This window comes from Mirounga leonina, unplaced genomic scaffold, assembly GCF_011800145.1.
Source record: "Mirounga leonina isolate KUSES-001 unplaced genomic scaffold, KU_Mleo_1.0 Mir_96, whole genome shotgun sequence".
NCBI lineage: Eukaryota > Metazoa > Chordata > Mammalia > Carnivora > Phocidae > Mirounga > Mirounga leonina.
In genome coordinates this window covers 4,283,010-4,304,087 of record NW_023270871.1, presented here as the reverse complement: position 1 = coordinate 4,304,087, position 21,078 = coordinate 4,283,010, and the positions used below count along the sequence as shown (strand labels likewise).

The window sequence follows — 21,078 nt, the reverse complement described above, 5'->3', positions numbered from 1 at the left end:
AAAAATAACAAAAAATTTTCATACCATTTGAAAGTTTAGTCTAAAGCTTCTTTGTTTATCATATTTCAGAATTTTGAGGATTTTAGAGGAATAGCAGTATAACCATTTTGGATAAAGACTTGTGCACAAAAGCTTTTTAGCTTGTTTTGCTTATTTACACAGCATTTTCTTACCACACAAAGTGATCCTTTGTATAGTCTCCTTTTCTGCTGTCAATTATTGCAGTATCTGAGAGCTACTCTATTCCGATCCCCTTACCTATTCTGTTTGGAACATTTCTTTTTTCTTTTGCTTCTAAAGAAGAAACTGGATAGGGCATTTTACAAGGAACCTACCAGTAGGATAGGATTATCTTTTTTTTCTGCAGTATTGTACCTTTTGAAATACATTCTTGGGTCCATTCTTTTCACAGACAGATGTGATAGCCACTTTGGTTGGTTTATTCTGTCTGGTTAACATGTTCATAACTTCATACTGAGGAATAATAGCACTTAGAATCCCTTCTGATTCGTCAGTGTTAATTAAATGATCAATCTTCTCTTTCATCCATATCAGTTAAGCCCATTAAATAATTTGAGAAACTTTTATATAACTTTTGGGTAAAAGTTATTTTTCAAATAACTTTTCACTTTGGTAAGCTTTGAATCATTTTGACAATATTGTCAAATGACAATATTTTTCAAATCTATAAATCCAGTTATTTTTCAAATAACTTTTCCCTCCAGGTGGGAGAGAAGTAGCTAGCATTAGATCAGTGTTCTTAATGAAAACAAGGGAAGCCTGTTTGAAGGTAGCAGGAAACTAACTGCTCAGTGGACAAGAAATGTAGGAGCCAAAGCTTCGGAGAAGGAAGAATCTTGTGGAGGTGAACTTAACTTCTCCAACAACTTTTGCCAAGGGATACTGGCTAGTGTAGAGTGTGGGCAGAAAACTTAGGGACTCAGATTAGGCCCAGGAGTACTGTTACTAAAAGACAGAAAAAACAGCACAGACCTTTTGGTGGAGACCTAGGGGAAATCTAGTATAAGAAGATTCTTGGCTCCCCACGTTTGTTGAATTCCTGAGACTATCTGAGATGGTTAACTTAAAAATCTAAACAAAAAATATTTGAAAATAAAGGTGGAGCTTGTAGTGTTTTTTAAGACAAAAATTAGATCTGTCATCCTCTTGGGACTAATCCCCTCTACAACAAACAAGCTTTCAGTTGAAACATGGGGAACAAGGAGGAAAAGGAAAAACTGGAGGTAGACTCTTATCAGAGCAGCAATTTATCTGTACTTAGTATTGTCCAGTGACCTAACAAAGAGAAGGATAAATCCTCTGTGGAGAAAGATAATATCAGGAATCTCTGCAAGTTTTTATATAGAGAGATTACAGGATCCACCAAAAGGCAGGACTACATGACTACAACAAAAAGAAAAACATAGTAGAAACAGATCCAGAGATGGTCTACATCATTCACATTCATTTAGATAATAGCACTTTAAATATTTAAAGTATGATTTGTATGTCAAGAAAATAGAGGAACTTTGGAGAGAATAGGTAAAAAAGAAGATTTTTTATTATTGGATATGTGTAAAGTGAAATGAAAATTCAAGAAGGGAAAAAACAATGTCTAAAACAAAAAACTACATAGAAGATTAGCTGTACTGGAAGACAAATGAATAGAAAATATCCAACCAGAGATGAAAGAGAATGGAGAAAATACAAAAGAGGTTTTAGAGACTTGCAGTATACACAAAAGGATCTGATATTTGAATTCCAGAAAGAAGAGAGGAAATTGGGCAGAAGTAATTTTGAAGAGAGAATGTACAGAATTTTCTAAAACTAATATATCAACCCAGAGATTCAGGAATTTCTGTTTTTCCTAAGCAGGATAGATAAAAAGAAAACCACACCTGAACTGTAAGATTGCTGAAAACCAAAGATAAAGAAAAAAAATCTTGAAAGGAGTCTGAGAAAAAGGATCTGACCTTCAAAGGAGCTAATAGTAAGACTGATATCAGACTTTTCAATAGAGACAGTGGAAACCATGTTGAAGCTTTTAAGAAAATAGCAGCTAACCTAAAAATCTATAAATCCAGCAAGATATCCTTCAAAAACAGAAGTGAAAAAAAAAAATTTCCAGGCAAACAAAAGTCAAAAGAATCTGTTACCAGCAACCTTGGCTAAAAATTAAATAAATGAAAACACCAATAAAATAAATCAACAACAAACTGAGGATTCTTTAGACAGAAGGAAGAATATCCCATTAAGATACCACTAACGTGAAGAATAATGGAAAAGGTGAATTTGTGGATAAATATAAATTGATACTGACTAAATATTAACAAAATAAAAATAACAGTATTATGTTTCATGGGGCTTGAAAGAGAAAAAGACATCAGTAAAGTGAAAGGTGAGGCAAGTAAATGAGGTTCAAGTGTCAAGAGTCTAGCATTGTTGAGGACATGGTAATAGTTTCTCTTTAGACTGTGATTAATTAATAACGTATGTTGTAATTTCAATGGTAACCATTAAAAAATAGTTTTAAAATAGTAAACTTATTGAGGGGGGAGAAATGGAATAATAAGAAGTAATTGGTTGATTCAAATGACAGCAAAAAGGAGGGTTAAAGAAATCTAAAACTGGCAGGTCAAATAAAACAAAAACAATAAGGCGATAGAAATAAATATGCATATTTGAACAGTAGATATATTTTCTGGAATTTTGTTAAAGAAAAATACCTTACTTTTCAGTCTAAAAAAGTAATGTAAATATAAACAGACAAAAATACATAACACATATTCATATACTTTTGTTTTTCTGACAGCTTCTTTGTGATATTGGCCATAGTGAAGAAAAATTGGGTTTTAACTATGAGGATATCATAATTTGGTAAGTATAGTTTAGTTCCCTCCCTCACCCCTCTGGGTTTTAGTAATTTCAGTTCTAGTAATTTTAAACTAAAAGGATAGTATAACACATTATATTTGATTTTGTAGAAACAGCTGTTTGAACATTAGAAAAATTCAAGATGTCCAATATTTTTGGTTATCCTGTTGTTCTTACTGATGCTTTGTAATTATCAAATATAAAGAATCAAAGCTAATGATGGGAAATACTTGGATTTCTATAATTTAAACTTCTAAATTAAACATGAAATTCACAGAACAAAAGTTCTTAAATTTTCCTAAGAACAAGAAGAAGAACCTGTATGATTATCTCTAGACCTCACTTAAAACAAAGTGTGCTTATGGCAAACTTTATTTTCTCAAGTCCACCAACAGAGACATAATGTTATAATTTCATAGCCATCTTTTTGGTGTGCTTGGGAATTAAAATTTATATAGCTGTGCCTACTGTCACAAAATATTTATTGATTTAAACCAGTGATTCATTGAGGAGTGGAAGCAGGTAGGCAGAGGAGAATAGATTGTAGAGGCATATGTGATACACCTTGACAAAGGCATATTTAATTTCCCATTGTTTATATAAAATAAAGTACAGAAGGTAGAATAAAATAACATTTTCTTGATTAGTAAGAATGTGCTAAGGCAGCACAGATTAAAAAATAACAATATTAGTGAAGTTCCATGGCTGTTATAGTGAATGATTTTTATATATAAAATCACTAGTAGTTTTGCTTAATGCAACTGAGGGAGAATTTGGTACCATAATTTTATGTGTATTTGAAACTCATGTAGCAAAACTTTTTTTGTTTCTATGCAGTTTGCGGTTAGCTTTATTGAATGAAGCAAAAGAAGTGCGGGCAGCAGGCCTGCGAGCTCTTCGATATCTCATCCAAGACTCCAGTATTCTGCAGAAGGTGCTAAAATTGAAAGTGGACTATTTAATAGCAAGGTAATTTTCCTAGAGCTGTCTCTGTTGTTAAAATTATGTTTTAAGTTTTAACATACCTATTGTGAAGTGTACATATTTTTAGTGTAAAGCCTGATAATTTTTAGAGATATATACAACCAAGTACTCCATTACCCTGAGTAAGAGTATTTTCTACATCCCAGTCAAGTTCCCCTGTGTCTTCAACCAGTAGGAAACATTACTCTGCCTTTTCTCATTATAAACCAGTTTTTCCTGTTCTTGAGCATCATATATCGGAAAAATACATGGTTATTCTTTTCTTTCCTCAGTGTTATTTGTCAGAGATGTATCCATGTTGTTTTTTTCTTTTAAGGCTGTGTAGTATTTCATGTTATGAACAGACTATAATTTATTCCATTCTGTTTGTGATTTTCTGGGTTGTTTCCAGTTTTTGGCTATTTTGGATAAAGCTGCCCTGAATATTCTTGTAGGTAGACATATGCACTCATTTTTCTTAGGTATATATGTAGGAGTGGAACTGCTGGGTCATAGGTTTATGTCTGTTTAGCTTTACTACATACTGCCAGTTTTCCATAGTGATTGTACCGATTTATATTCCTACCAACAATGTTTGAGAGTTCCAGGCTCTCTACATTCTCATCAGCACTTGTTTTTAGTTTTTAATTGTAGACTTTCTGCTGTAGTGTTCACTGTGAGTTTCATTGTGGTTTTAATTTGCATTTCCCTAATGAGTAGTGATGATGTTAAGCATCTTTCATTTGTTTGTTGGTTATTTGAATATCCTCCTTGTCATTTGCTCATTTGTAAATTGGATTATCTGCCTGTCTCATATAGGAGTTCTTAATGTTCCAGATATGATTCCTTTCAGGTATATGTCTTGACAATATCTTCTCCAAGTCAGTCTGTTTTGCCTTTTCTCTTTTCCTAATTAATAAAATCCAATTTTGTAGTTAATGCTCTTGGACTCTTTGGAAGATACTATTCTGTGTTTTCTTCTAAAAGGTTTTATTCCTCTATATATGTTTAATTAGGTGTTAGGTCATGATAATTTTTATTTTTATGGATATGCAGTACATTTTAGCAGGATTTATTGAAAAGATTATCCTCTGTGTCTAGATTAGTGACACTTCTGTTGTAAACTAGATAACTGATAAGTATGGATCTGTTTTTGTGTTCCCTATTATTTTTAGTTTGTCTATTCTTGCCCGTTTCTCACTGTTTTAATGACTGCAACTTGATAGTAAATGTTAATATCTGTTGGTATAAGTCTTCCAATTTTTCTTCCTTAAGACTGTTGGCTATTTTATGTTCTACATTTTCATATAAATTTTAGAATCAACTTATCCATTTCCTTAAAACATTCTGGGATTTTAGTAGTAATTGCATTGAAGTTCAAGATTAATTTGGGGTGAATTGATATCTTAATAACATTGACTATTCTAAGCCTTTATTTATTTGGAACTTTAATTTCCACAGTATTTTGTAGTTTTCTGTGCAGAGGTCTTGCACATACTTGCTATTGTTCATTCTAAGATATTTTTTATGAGAGTATTAATGTAAGTTAAATTTTTTCTTTTTCATATTTTTTGCTGTTAATATATAGAAAAAGAATTGTGGGTTTTTATTTTTGGTTTTGGGTTTGGATACTAAACTCTTACCTAGTGATCTTGCTAGATTCACTTTTCAATTCTAATTGTTTAAAAATTATTTTAGAGTTTCTGTGTACATAGCATTAATTGCAAATGATGACTGTTTTATTTCTTCCTTTCCAATCCTTGTATCTTTCTTTTTCTTGCCGTATTGCACTGGTTAGAATATTACACTGACTAGAAATAGTGATAGTGGACAACTTTGTTTTGCTCTTGAACTCGGGTTAAAAGTATTCAGTACTTTGGTGTTATTTATGATACTTGCTGTAGGCTTTTTGTGGATTTATGTTCCTTGTTTGCATTCCTAAAGTAAACACCCCATGTTAACTGTGTGTTTTGTCCTTTTTAAATATTAATTGAATTTGGTTTGTTAATATTTTGTTGAAGATTTTTGTAGCTAAGTTCGTGAGAGGTATTGGCCTATATTTATCCATTCTTCTAATGTCCTTGTTTAGTTGTGGTATCAGGATTTTTTTTGCTTTGTAAAACAACTAGGGAAATGTTGCCCTATTTTTATATTTTCTGGAAGAATTTATGTAAGATGGGTATTGTTTTTTTTCCTACATGATTAGTAGAATTCACTAGTGAATCTGTCTGAGCATAGGGTTTTCTTTTTTAGGAATTTTTTTTGTTTTGTTTTGTTTTTTAAGATTTTATTTGTTTATTTGTCAGAGAGAGAGAGAGCACAAGCAGGGGGAACAGCAGGCAGAGGGACAGGCTCCCCATTGAGCAAGGAGCCTGATGTGGGACTCAATCCCAGGACCCTGGGATCATGACCTGGGCCGAAGGCAGATGCTTAACCTACTGAGCCACCCAGCCATCCCTTTTTAAGGAAGTTTTAAGATTATGGATTCTATTTCTTCAGCAGATATAGTACTATTCAGATTTTCTCCTTTTAGTCATTATATATTTTGAAGCTTTGTTACTACGTTCATATTTAGAATTGTTAAACCTTCACATTGGGCTAATCTTTTTATAGTTATGAAATGTCCCTTTTTATTCCTAGTAATACTTCTCTTATTATGAGTGTTCATATTATCTTATATTCATATGGCTATACTCACTTTGATTTAGGGCTTGCAGGATAGATCTTTTACCATCCTTTTACTTTCTGTTGTTTTTGTCCTTACGTTAAAGTTTCTGGCCTAAAAACATCATAAGGTTTTTTGTTTGTTTTTAAATCTAGTTTGACTGTCTTTGTCCTCTAAGTAGAATATTTAGACTGTCTAGTGGATTTTTATATGCATGGTCTGTGGGCTTTATGCAGTGTAATGATTTGTATGTTTATGAGTCTGTTCATCTTGTGGTTAATTTTCTCATGTATTTGAGTTTGTATCTTGAGATTTGTCGTATCTGTTCTTTGTTCTTATGTATCTCCTGTTTCTTCTGGAATAGTCAAGAATTTCTTTTCCTCTTCTATTAATATCTTGGTTATAAGGTCTTCTCTTCTTTTAGTAGTTGCCCTAGAGATTACAACTCATATCCTTGATACTAAGGTTTAGTATTTTATTACAACCAGAACAATCTAGGAAAACTCTTATAGTTTATATCATTTTCCCTCTGTTTTTTGTATTATTGCTATAGTTTTTATTTCTACATATATTTGTAGCCCTACAAGATAGTTTTGTTATTGTTTTAAACTGGAACTATTGTTATATATTTTTAAAGCTTTATTTATTTATTTGAGAGAGAGAGAGAGCATGGGGGGAGGGGCAGAGGGAGAGAATCTTAAGCAGGCACCCTGCTGAGTGTGGAGCCCCATGCAGGACTCCATCTCACAACCCATGAGATCATGACCTGAGCCGAAACCAAGAGTCAGACACTTAACCTGCTGAGGTACCCAGGTACCCCTAAACTGGAACTGTTGATATTTACCTACATTATTTACCCGTTCCAATATCCTTCCTTCTTGCATTTATACATTTTTATTCATCTTGCATCACTTTCTGTTTAATAAATTTCCTTTACTGTTTCTTTTAGTGATGGTATACTCAAGATGAATTCTATCATCTTTTTTTTTTGTCTGTAAATGCCTCTGTTTTGCCTTCATATTTGAAGGCTGTTTTTATGACTAGTTCCTATTTTTTAATGCTTTAAATAGGTTATTGTCTTCTGGACTTTTTTTTTTTTTAACCTGGTGAACAGTAAGTAGTCTCTTCTTATTGCTTCTTTGAAGTGATGTATCTTTTTCTTTTCTGGCTACTTTAAAGTTTTTCTTCTGTTCTATTCATTCATTCTTCTCTCATATCCTCTCATACTCCAGCTATATAGCTATATAGTGTTGAATCTGTTCACTCTTCCACATGTCTCTGATGTTCTTACTGTATTTTCAGTTTTTGTTGTTAATCTTTGTGCTTTAATGTGTTTACTTTCTACTCACCTGTTTTTTTCTTCCATCCTGCTATTAAATCATTCTCTTCAATTTTTAATTTCAGTTACTGTATTTCTATCATTTGTTTTACTCTTATTTAAAGATTCTAGGTCGCTGCTTTATTTCACCATGTTTCCTTCTATTTACTTGATCATATTTATCATAGTGATTTATAGCCTTCTTAAGACAACACCAATATGTGAATCACCTGTGTTCTATTTCTGTTGTCTTTTTCTTTTCTTGGTTTTTAGTTACTTGACCCTTTGTTTATTTTAAAGCATACCTCATATTATTACATGATTGGATGTGAATATTGCATATTCAAAATCTTTGGCTCTGGATCATGCTGTTTTCCTCTTAAGAGAGTTAAGGTTTATTTATTCTAGAAAGTTGGCTTATCACACTGATTTTGTTAAAAAGTTTAGTTTTAGCTTTTTCTTTGATCTACGGAGTGGTTCTTTGGGATCTCAAATGACAGTTGTAAATGTTTAGCAGAACCTCTTCAGCTTGACGAGCCTTGAGCTATAACATCTATCTAGAGAGTTACGTACCTGCTCAAATTTCTGCTTACTTCCTTAGCTTCTTGGCATTAACTTTTTGTTTGGTTCCTTGGATTTTTACTTTGTTTTTGCACAACATAGAGATTGGCAAGTGCCTTGGAGAGGAGCTTGCATGAAGATTTGCATTCACTTTCCCATGTTTCCTTTTCTCTGGAATTTTTTCCCCTCAAGTCACAGCCACATTGGCTGCACTAAAGTTCAACCTGTCTCTCCAGTCCAGAAAGACTTTTGCTTTCTGTTGGGACTCTGTTCCCCTAAAACTGTTGACAAGTGCCCCTAGGGACAAAGCCTGGTTGGATGTGAAGCTTGTGCATCTCTTTCCAGGGATTATTATCCATTGCCCTTTTAACAGTTTTTAAAAAGTCTTTTGTGGGCCGCCGGGGTGGCTCAGTCGTTAAGTGTCTGCCTTCGGCTCAGGTCATGATCCCGGGGTCCTGGGATCGAGCCCTGAATCAGCCTCCCTGCTCAGTGGGAAGCCTGCTTCTCCCTCTCCCACTCCCCCTGCTTGTGTTCCCTCTCTCATTGGGTCTCGCTCTGTCAAATAAATAAAATCTTAAGAAAAATAAAAATTTAAAAAAATATATTTTGCTTACCCTTTACAGTTGTTTTTGGCTAGAGGGGTGGTGTGATCCAGCCTCTCTGATGTGGCCACAAATTGAATTGTTCATTTCTTAATAAAATTGTTTTAGATTTAATTGTATTCAGATAGAAGAAATGCTTTTTGAGTAGCAAACTATATGAATTGATTAGAATAGTGAACTACCTAAACATAAGTAAAAATTAATTATTCGGCTACATAAACCAAAGACTTAAGAAATTGGTAATTTAATAAGTTTTACAGAAAAATGTCAGTTAAGTGGTATCTGAGCATTAATTTTTGACGTGCATTTACATATTAAATTATATTTCATAAAATAGAATTATTGTGGCTAGTATATGAGACTTTTAACATAGTCATAATATATAAAATGTAGGCCCTGGTTAAAATCACTTTTTTTAAGTAGGCTCCATGCTCAGTGTGAAGCCCAGCACGGGGCTTGAATTCATAACCCTGAGATCAAGACCTGAGCTGATATCAAGAGCCAGTTGCTCAACCGACAGAGACGCCCATATGCCCCTAAAAATCACATTTAAACTAAAATATAAGCTGGAAATGTTTTCTTCACAATTTTTATAAAATTGCAGATTTTTATCAAAGATAGGTGAATTCTTTTTTCAGTAGATTTCTGATACTTGGCTTTATAAATATGTTTATTATTTCTCTATTGATATATATAATTCTGTAAATATATTCTTTTCTGGAGTTTTAAATGAAATAGTTTTGAAATGCTTTATTATAGCAAATATTTATCAGAACTGGATGTAAGTTAATTAAATAAATGTCTGCTGGTGTTAAAATCATGTTAAAATTTTAAAGTACCATATTAACATTATGAAGATAGGTCTGATCTGGTGGTATTATACAAAGAAATTGTTTAATAAGATTTTTATCAATAACTTAATATTTTGTGTATTATTTAGGTGCATTGACATACAGCAGAGCAACGAGGTAGAGAGGACACAAGCACTTCGATTAGTCAGAAAGGTACGATCTATGCCTGAGGGAGAAGGTAGATTTTTGGTTTTTATGTTAAGTATTTTACATTTTTAGATTTAGACTGTTTTGTGAAATCTTTATATTAAAATTTAAAGGCTAAATTTTCGTTAAACATTTTTGTTTGATAAAATTATATGAGGTAAATAGGTCTGTTAAGCTTAGAGGTGAGCATAAATATTTTGTGTAATTATTCTATGCGACTGGGTACAGCTAGGACAATATTTTTTAATAAAATATTCACTGTAAAGAATACAGTAGTTTCCCCCCTCCCCCTTCACCCTCACCTCTTACCCAGAGTTTTGGTTACCGTGGTTTTCCTTCTGCCATATGGTTAGAAGATCTGTAATGTTATGTCACAATACCTACATCATCACCTCACTCATCTCATCACATAGGCATTTTATCGTCTCACATCACCACAAGAAGGGTGAGTACAGTACATTAAGCTATTTTGAGAGAGAGAGAGACCCCATTCATATACATTTTATTATAGTATAATTGTTCTATTTTATTATTAATCTCTTGCTGTGCCTAACTTATGAATTAAACTCTATCGTAGATCTGTATGTACAGTAAAAAATAGTATACTTGACCTTTGAACTTGATGGGTCTACTTATATAGATTTTTTTCAGTAAATAGAGTACAGAACTGTAAATGTATTATCTCTTACGATTTTCTTTAGCTTCCTTTATTGTAAGAACATAGTATATAAAACATATACAAAATATATGTTAATTGTTTATGTTCCTGGTAAGACTTTCAGGACTTTTAGTATAGTTTATATATAGAGTTCAGTACTGTCTGTGGTTTCAGTATCCACTGGGGGTCTTGGAACATATCCCCCATGGATAAAGGAGTAGGGAAGAACTACTGTATTTCTTCCCTTAGTAATCATGTAAATGAAATTACTGCTTTTTTGATATGTTATTAGAGAAAAAGGATTACTTGTTCCCCACTCTACTTTTCTCTTATTTGCATGCTTGGAGTTAATGCCATTAAATGGACGTGGCAAAGAGTTACAAGCTGGTTGTTTTGAAGACGAATTTAGATATAGTCCATAGGCAGTTTCAATAAGCAGTTCAGACTGTTGTACAGGACAGGTCAGAATCTAAATTCTGCAATAAAGGGTGTTAGGGATAACCCATTAATGCTTCCAATGATAGGTTTTCAGGGAATTTTTTGTTGTTATTTAATGTGATGCCCTAATGGCAAAACAATTAACTAAGAGTTAACTTGGTTAGGACACAGTTATGTAAGAATATTTTCATGTTTCATCCTAACCATTTATGAGACGTATGCAGTATATAGTTGTTTTAATGTAAAAACATCTAAAATTAAAGTATTTAAAAAAAAATTTTAACCCTTCTCCTCTTTACCCATCTTTGAGCTCAGTGCATTCTTCAGAATGGTAGAGTGTTGAATTTGTACATTAACTAGATCTCCTCTTTTTCTTTTTTCTTCCAATTGTCCAGCTTGGGGTTAGTAATAATACCCACAGGTGAGCATAGTAAGGAAGAGGTAAATGGATGAGTGTCTTAAAAGAAATCTACAATTCTAGTAAGAGTGATATTGAAGATAGATTACAATATTTTTGTGGTAGGTAAAGTGTCATATTGGGACTGTGATTTGACTCCTCAAATTTAAATTTAAAAATTAGATTTATGGTTTTTACTTATTCATAGTCTCTCCTACTGCCATGATTTTGAGAATTCAAGATAAGAAAATAAAATTTGTTTCTGAAGAACCTAGAATAACTTTCTGGCTATTTGAGGTGTATATATGTCAATATTTATCATACTAGGAATTATAAGTGAGCAATTAAAATATATATTAGCATATTAAAAATAACAACCCATCACATATAAACATATTTTTGTAAAAATATATTTTCCGAAAGAAACTTAACAGAATGGCATTATTTTAGATCTTTGCAAATGTCTTTAGTGTTTGTCTTGATGGAAGGTAGGAGCTGGATTGTCATAGTTGCTTCTTCATTCAATCTGTTGTGATTTCATGTTCAGTAGAGCCTCTGGTATACTTCAGTATATACTTCTGAGAGACTGAGAGTAAAAAAGACAAATAATGTCTTTGTATTTTATTAAAATAATTTTAACTTCACAGAATCTCTGAAAATATCCTAGAGACCCTTGTTTCCTGGACCAAACTTTGAAAATTGCTGCCCTAAAAATTGCATTATTCCAGATAGATTCAAGCAATTAAATTCAGCTTCTTTGAGTTATTCAGTAAATATTTTATTTCAGTTTTGTAAAATGTTTTGGCATGATACAATTTAGTTTATAAAATAGCCCAGTAAAAGTAAACAGACCCTTAACAATTTAGTAATGCTATTACAAAAATATTGTTTTCTTCTGTTATCTTCTAAAATACAGACTAATTTGAGACAGATATCATTTGTGAATCCAAGAGCAGGAAAATTGCTTATACCTGATGGTAGGATGTAGACTCAGAGGAATTGTGGTGCAGGGTTCCTCCTTGGTTTAGCTAAAAGCAGATAGAGTTAAAAGGGAAGCATACTTGCTGAATGAATAGCGGCCTCTATTGGTTAGAGGAACTGTAATTTCAGTAGTATTTTTAACAACCAAAGCACATATTTCTTTTTTTCAGCAACATCTTGGCAACGGAGCTAGTAGAAATTAATGTTAATATTATAATGGCTAGGTCACTGTGTTTTTGTGGGGGTTTTTTGTATGCATTTTAAAAGTTTTAAATTTTTCTATTAAAGTATTAATCTTCTTTATTTTAAAGAAAAGGAAGAAACATTTGTTGCTTTAGGATAACTTACTCGATGAGTAATTAAGGAAATTCATGTTATTTTTCCTTCTCTTTCTCCTGTCTCATTCATTTGGAAGATTTTTTGTTTGTGTGCTCATTTTCAGTGTCTCTGATTTTTTTTTTTCCCTTTCTCTCCAATCCAGGGAATCCTTCTTGGTTTTTGTCTCTCTCGTTTTCTATATAATTTTCCCACTTTTCAGCTGTTACTACTCTATCCAATTGAAATTATACTTACTGCCTGCCTAATTTAACCATCAATTTTCCTCATATATTATTTCTTTATTCATGTAGTAAGAGATTAACATAACACAGATTTTTTATAGTTGAAAGGGATTCATTTAGGGAATCACTTGCCCTTGATACATAGGATTATAAATCCAGTAACATCCAATACAAATTAATTATCCCTACTCGAGAGACCTGTTATTTTGACATTGTTCATCTACCAGTCTTTATTAGTCATTAACTATGTAATTTGTTTTCTTTCTAATTTCCACACTGAAGATATGTTAGCTATTTTCAGTATTCCAAATATATTATTGCCAATTAAACTTTTCATTTAAAGTAAGATTCATCCAAAGTTTTGTCACCAGAAATACACTATTTGCATCATACTTTTTGAAGTATTAAAAATAGATTATGGATTACTAACTTTACCTTTTGGCATAGCAACAAGTGGTGGTAGGAGATAGGGAGATTATTAGGCATCTGTTGCAGTAAAGTGAGAAAGAATGAGGACCCAAGTTAGAGTTTGATGGGAGAGAGAATATGGATAGTGAGGTAAATTGGTAGGACAGGACTTGGTGGCGATTATATGGGTAAGAGTCCGGAATGGAATAGTACAGTAAGCGTGTTGACAGCTGTTTTTACCACTGATTTCCTTTGTCTAGGTACTGAAAAGTTGTATAAAATATAGTTCCTATTTGAGAGGAGCTTAGACTCTCAGAAACATTAAATCTTGTCATTTAATTGATTTATAGTCTGAACTATTAGAAAAAGAAGCCAACATTTTTCCATAGTAACAAGTATTAACATTTATTGCATCAGTTATTCATTATAGTAACCCTTTGAAATGTTCATATGAAGAAGAAGATTAAATTTGATGCCTGGATCTTATAAATGTTCTATGGTTATAAACACCTCAATCTGAACAAAATAGCTTTTAAACATGTATTATGAAGTAAATAACTTCTTTTTCTGATTCCTCCCTGTTACAGATGATTACTGTGAATGCTTCCTTGTTTCCTAGCTCGGTGGCCAACTCATTAATAGCAGTTGGAAATGATGGACTTCAGGAAAGAGACAGAATGGTCCGAGCATGCATTGCCATTATATGTGAACTAGGTCAGAATTTTCTTCAAGTAATAAAAATGAAGCATTTTAGGAAGTGTATATATAAGAATGTAACATTTTTTAATGTGAACTGGGTCAGAATTTTCTCCAAGTAATAAAAATACAATGTTTTAGAAAGAATATAAGAATATGACATTTTAAAATGCCTTTCATGAATGAATTCTTAGTTATTGCTACAAAGATATGAAAAATTTTGTTTATAGGAATATAGAAATTGTCCAAATTCCAGTGTTTAGAATAAAATTGCTTTAAGTCTGGTTCTCAGACATTAGTTAACCACACAATATCTTAATGTCGGTTAAAAAACAATCTATCAGGGCGCCTGGGTGGCTCAGATGGTTAAACGTCTGCCTTCGGCCCAGGTCATGATCCCAGCGTCCTGGGATTGAGTCCCGCATCAGGCTCCCTGTTCCTTGGGAGCCTGCTTCTCCCTCTGCCTCTCTCTCTCTCTCTCTGTCTCTCATGAATTAATAAATAAAATCTTTAAAAAAAAAAAACAAACTCATACATTAAAAAAAAATCTAAATGCAAAAGGATTAGAGTTAAATGGGGAAAAACGGAAAAAAATGGATGAGCATTTATCTGATCACTGTAAGAAAAAGGAGTCTTGAATTATCAAAAGAAATAAACAGATTTCAGCAGCTATAGATTCTATTATAAGGAGACAAAAAAACATGCAGTGCTGGAACAAACAAAAAATAAATGTACAAACATGATAGGTAAATAACTTATTTATATACAGATAAATAGGAAAAATAAATAATTCTCAAGAAATATATGGCTAATCAACAAATTTGAAAAGTTCAACCTCACTTAAAACCAAAAAATATAATTTTAAATGACAAGAGAAGATTTTTTTTTCCCATCAAAAGTAGAGCTGATGTAGGTTACATTCACTCTTGATATAATAAACAATAACAAAATCATAAACTAAATTTCAGAGAATCAAACCTTATTATTGAAGATTTAAAGGTACTGTTCACAGTACATATTGATTTATAGACAAAGTCGGAAAGTTAAGAACATTTTGAAAGTAATATAAATTTGACATGTCAGTGTATAGGATGCTTGGAAAGCTATACTCGGAGTTAACTTCTTATCATAAAATGCTTTTATACTTAAGCAAAAAACAGTGAAAATAAGTGTATAAGCCCAAGAAATAGAAAAAGAAGGAAAAAAAATCAATTTTAAGGTAAGCAGGAGGAAAGCAACAATGAAATTAAGAGTCCTAATTAGAGAACAAGATTGATTATTTAAAATAATCTATGTTACTTGGAGAGAAACATACACAGGTACACTACCATACACTAATGTCTGTATTTTAGACATTAGTGATATGGATTAGTGATCCATAGTGATTTAGAGCAAAGACTTTGGGCTATACAGATCTGGTTTTGATTTTTTTGCTCTATGACATACTAGCTTTATGACTTGGACAAGTTAGGAGACTCTCTTGGACCCATTTTTTCCTTAGGTAAAATGAAGGTCATGGTTTTCACCTTAAAGAATTATTGTGAACAATAAGTAATAATAATAATAGTAGTAGTAATACCACCAGCTAACACTCATGTAATGCTTATAATGAGTGAGTATTTCCCGGTTCTTTACATATGTTAATTCTAATCTACATAAATTTCTATATATACCTCAATTTAGAAAAAAACAGAAGAAACCTAATTCTAAAGTTAGGCTAGAATAAACACGAGAGATCCAACCATGAAAACATTTTTGAGAAACAATAATGGAAGGGAAGGGAAAGGGTTTTTTTTTTTTAATGTATTTTTACAAAAACTATTAAGCTAGGTTATTAAGAGAGAAAAATGGAAAGGAATTGAGTTGCAGACTCTGGTATATAGAAAACTTTAGTATACCAGAAGGATAAAATCAGTTTGGGAAGCATGCTGGGATAATTGATTAAACATTAAATTAAATTGATTAAACTCACTTTCCCGACAGATTGAAAACTGGAATGTATAATCATGAACTCATTTAAAGCACACAGTTGTATGTGCGGGCATGATCAGAAAATGCCTGATCTTTGAAGTAAGGGAGGAATTTCTGAGTTTAAAATCCGAGATTAAAATCTAAAGTTAAATTGCAAAGCAGATAAAAGATTTGAAATAGACGAACGGCTAATATAGCCACATTAAATGAGCAACTTCTTGCAATTGATAGGAAAGAAGAGCCATTTCAGTAAAATATGGACAAAGGATATAAAAAAGCAATTCAGTGACATTAAAAAAAAAATTTGGGTTTTGGGAAGAGTATATTCAATGACTCTTATTAGATACATTTTATCCACGTTTTAAATGTCTTTGACTAGAAAGTTTTTCAAGTCAGAAAGGAAATTGTTTCAAGATAAAATCCCAGATTTCTGGATTACTTTTTATTATTTATCCCCTATATACTTTATTAAGTTTTTCTTTTTTGTTTTAGCACTTCAGAATCCAGAGGTGGTGGCCCTTCGAGGTGGACTAAACACCATCCTGAAAAATGTGATCGATTGCCAATTAAGTCGAATAAATGAAGCCCTCATTACTACAATTTTGCACCTCCTTAATCATCCAAAGACCCGACAGTATGTGCGAGCTGATGTAGAATTAGAGGTAGGAACTTTAATATCCTTTTCTAGTTTTACAGGATGGCTTTAAATACATACATAGTCTTACTTTGAAATTTTTAAGTTAATAGATGCAGCACAACGTTAATTATCAAACAATTTAATTAAGACTGACTTATCCCCAGCAATATTTTATGGCTTATTCAGTTTGGACTGAATTGAAAATATTATTCTCAAGAATCGTTCATCAACATGTAAAGTGAAGTTTATTTTTTTTATTATCTGTGAAAACTTTATTAAGCCAGTTAAAGTACAAGTGAGGTTGCATATACATTTACCTACTTATTTAAGAGAACCATTTCTTTTTAAGAACTTTAGTACGTTGGGTGAATAGCTCCCGCTCATTATATACTATTTATTTATTAACCCATGCTAAAAGTCTCTGAACCTAGAAGCACTTGTTAGCAACTAATGACCATATATACTTGAAAGAAACAGAATACAGATCTTTCTTTTTAAAATACACTACAGTTTAATTTTTTTTTTTTTTTTTTACTAATTCAGTGTTTTTTTACAGTTAGTCTGAAATAATAAGACTGCTACGTACTCTTTTTTATAATAAAGTGTGGAGTAGAGGTTGGAACAGAATTACCGCAAACTGATCTTACAGTTTTTCTGTGTGAATGTACTACATTGTTGTCCATTGTAGATGCCATTCAGAGTAAGATTAAACCAAGGTTTTGTTTATATTTGGGTATGAAATTATGCAAAGTATAAAGTATAGTATTGTTCTCTAGCGTGTATGTCTAAATCATTTTATGAAATTTGTCTTAAATCTTATAGTTCTGGTTTTATTAGGGCCAGTAGAAGTATTTGAGATTATAAAAGTGACAGCTTTTATCATTAACTAATAAATAAGTACAATTTTCTCCTCAATAAGTGATTTCAAATACAGTCATTATTTATGGGAGTCCATTGGGAATAAACTAGCATTTTTGATATTTTATCATATGTTTAGTGTAAGTTTTTTTTTTCTTTTAATCAAGTAGAACTATAATTTTAGGATTGGTGAGATGACTACAATAAAGGAAGATAATATGTGTAGGCCTGTTTTTTATTCCTATGTAATTATAAAGCAGATTAGCAAAGCCTTTATTAAGTAAAAAAAAAACTCAAAAGAATATGGTAGGCATTTAAATACAGTAGTGTCTTTGCTTATATCTATTTCTTTAAAACCACAAATGTTTGTTCTTTTCTCCTTTAACAGGATCCCCCCAGAATAGCATAGTGATTTAGAGCAAAGACTTTGGGCTATACAGATCTGGTTTTGATTTTTTTGCGCTATGACATACTAGCTTTATGACTTGGACAAGTTAGGAGACTCTCTTGGACCCATTTTTTCCTTAGGTAAAATGAAGGTCATGGTTTTCACCTTAAAGAATTATTGTGAACAATAAGTAATAATAATAATAGTAGTAGTAATACCACCAGCTAACACTCATGTAATGCTTATAATGAGTGAGTATTTCCAGGTTCTTTACATATGTTAATTCTAATCTACATAAAATTCTAATCTAGGTACTTCAGTACCTAGCACATAGTAAATATTCAGCAAATACTGGTTACCTTGGATATTATTCTTCATCATCAACTTTAATATCATCATCTTTATTATATAGTCTGCTAAGAGAACATTGTCCTCATTTTTATTAATTATATTTTACAAATTTTGATTCCAAATTCATACTATGATTTCCATTTCTCCATACAAAGGAACTATTTTCAGTGCTGCTGTATCTGTTGTTAGGCCCAAATCTTCCTCCTCTTAAAAATCCCTTTTTAAATTTACCCTGGCTTTTATTTCTGCTATCTGTAATATGTTTTGACCTCAGACAGGAAAATGTGTGGATATAATATAATGTTACCAGAATAGACAGTCTGTAAGGGTTGTAAATCAATTGTAATTTTTTATACTAATTTTTAAAAACTATTATCTTTTAAAATTACACTTCAGAGTAGAATAAGGTAGTTCATAGCATCTGCTATGGAAGCTAGAAAAGCAGGATAATTATGAAAGTCATATATTTAAAGCAGTATAGAGCTGTGAAAGCAGTAAGGGCCAGAGAGAGTGAAATTTGTTAGAGGGAAGATTCTTTGAGAGTTGCCCTGAATATCTACAGATGCCCTTGGGGGCATTTGCAGATTTGGGGCACAGGCTAAAGGCTAAGAACATGATGTGGGCCTAGTAGACCAGAGTATTTGGCAGTCATGCAGGTATGGTAAGCCTAGAGATAAGAAAAGTCCCTAGACTAAGTCTGATGTACCCGTTTAGGTATTTGCTGAAACAAGACTGTGCAGGGCAAAAGCCAAGATGTCAAAACCTGAGGAAAGCACAGTGGAATATGCTGTAGTCCCCAGTTCATAGAATGCAAAGGCCTTCTAGGAGGGGCCATGGGCAGCAATTGAAAGGCCCGAAAGAAGTAGTGAATTTACACTGGTTATATGCAATTTCTTTTTTCCTCGGGGCCATTTATTGATCAATATATAATTGGAAAAACTGAAAATCCCGGCAGGCCTTTGCTGGGATCAGAAAAACCAAAGGAGCTTTTGGCATTTGTATGGTACTAAAATGACAAAACTGGGTATTTCATAGCTGATTTCTTGTTCTTGACATATCCCAAATTCTGAAGCTTTTCTGGATGGGTAGCTAAGATTTAAATTCAAAACTTAAGAAATATGTAGAAAAGATTACCAGTTTCTCATTGCTAAGAGAAAAATATTTGCTAAGCTCTCTATTGAAAGCCCTGGAAGACTATACATGAGAACACGGGAAAACCAAAGGTATACTCAGTCTTCTCAAAATTACAATGTAGTCTCAATTTAACACAGTTGGTGATAAGGATAAGATGATCAGCCCCCCCCCCCATTCTACCTAACAGAGGAAAGGATAAACCATTTCTGATGGAGGTAACATCATTTGGAACCTTTTATAATATTCACAGTGTCCGACATTCACTTATTAATTTGATTGAATGTCATGCAAAAAGATATGACCATTTGACTAAACACCCAAAAGAAAAACCTTCTATAGAAGCATGCCCACAGGTAATCCAGATAGTGCAGTTAGAGAGAAAGACTTTAAAACAACCATGCAGGGTGCCCAGGTGACACAGGCGGTTAAGCATCCCACTCTTGGTTTCAGCTCAGATCATGATCTCAGGGTTGTGGGATCAAGCCCCACAGCACAAAGTCTGCTTAGGACTGTCTCACTCTCTCTCTCTGCCCTTCCCGTCCTGTGCTTGCTCACATACTCTCTTTTTCTCTCACTCTCAAATAAATCTTTAAAAAAAATAAATAAAACAACCATGCTTAATTTGTTTAGGAAAATGAAGAAAAAAAGAAAATAATGGAGAATTTGACTAGATAATTGAAATACACAGATGATGGGGCGCCTGGGTGGCTCAGTCGTTAAGCATCTGCCTTCAGCTCAGGTCATGATCCCAGGGTCCTGGGATCGAGTCCCACATCGGGGTCCCTGCTCTGAGGGAAGCCTGCTTCTCCCTCTCCCACTCCCCCTGCTTGTGTTCCCTCTCTCGCTGTGTCTCTCTCTCTGTCAAATAAATTAATTAATTAAAAAAAAAATACACAGATGATTTCAATGGAAGTTCCAGTACTGAAAAATATAATACATGAAATTCTGAACTCAATGAAAAATTAATCTTGGACAAGAAGATATTAATACATTAGAGGAAAAGTCAATAATAATATCCAGGGTAAAGCACAGAGAGGAAAAAGAAAGGGATGAATAGAACACAACAAAGGTGATGAAACATAATTTTGTCTTTGGAGAAGAAAGAGAAAATGGTTGCAAATACCCAAAGAGACAATGGCCAGAACTTTTGTTTCTAAAACTGATGAGACTTCATGCTCCCAAAGCTCACAAAACTCCAAATAAGATAATACAAAGAAAACATACAGGCACATCATGGTAAGATTGTTGAAAACCAAGATAAATAAAAACCTTGAAAACAGCTCGGCGGGGGGGGGGAACCATATTACTTTCAAAGGAACATGTCTGATAGCTGATGCCCAGCAGAAATCATGGAAACTAGAACATAGTAAAGTGGCATCTTTAGAGCACGGAAAGGAAAAAATGCCAGCCTAACCCAGAGAAAATGTCTTTCAAAAACAAAGGTAAAATAAAAGCTTTCTTGAGACTAAGAAAAAAAAAGACCAAACAGAATGTAAAGAAACACTACTCTTGGGAAGCCTGGGTGACTCAGTTGTTAAGCGTCTGCCTTCAGCTCAGGTCATGATCCCAGGGTCCTGGGATTGAGCCCCACATAGGGCTCTCTGCTCTGCGGGAAGCCTC

At 32.9% G+C, this 21,078-nt stretch overlaps 1 protein-coding gene across 5 annotated transcripts in view; it reads left to right on the top strand.

Annotated features, from left to right (window-relative positions):
- Window positions 1–21,078, top strand: part of LOC118006405 (rapamycin-insensitive companion of mTOR) — a 121,916-nt gene that overhangs the window by 51,657 nt on the left and 49,181 nt on the right. For all 5 annotated transcript variants that reach the window (XM_034999052.1, XM_034999047.1, XM_034999048.1 and 2 more), the window contains 5 exons: window positions 2,813–2,877; window positions 3,712–3,843; window positions 9,924–9,987; window positions 14,011–14,137; window positions 16,583–16,752. In XM_034999052.1, coding sequence (XP_034854943.1) covers window positions 2,813–2,877; window positions 3,712–3,843; window positions 9,924–9,987; window positions 14,011–14,137; window positions 16,583–16,752 — 558 coding nt within the window. The remainder of the gene's footprint in view (window positions 1–2,812; window positions 2,878–3,711; window positions 3,844–9,923; window positions 9,988–14,010; window positions 14,138–16,582; window positions 16,753–21,078) is intronic.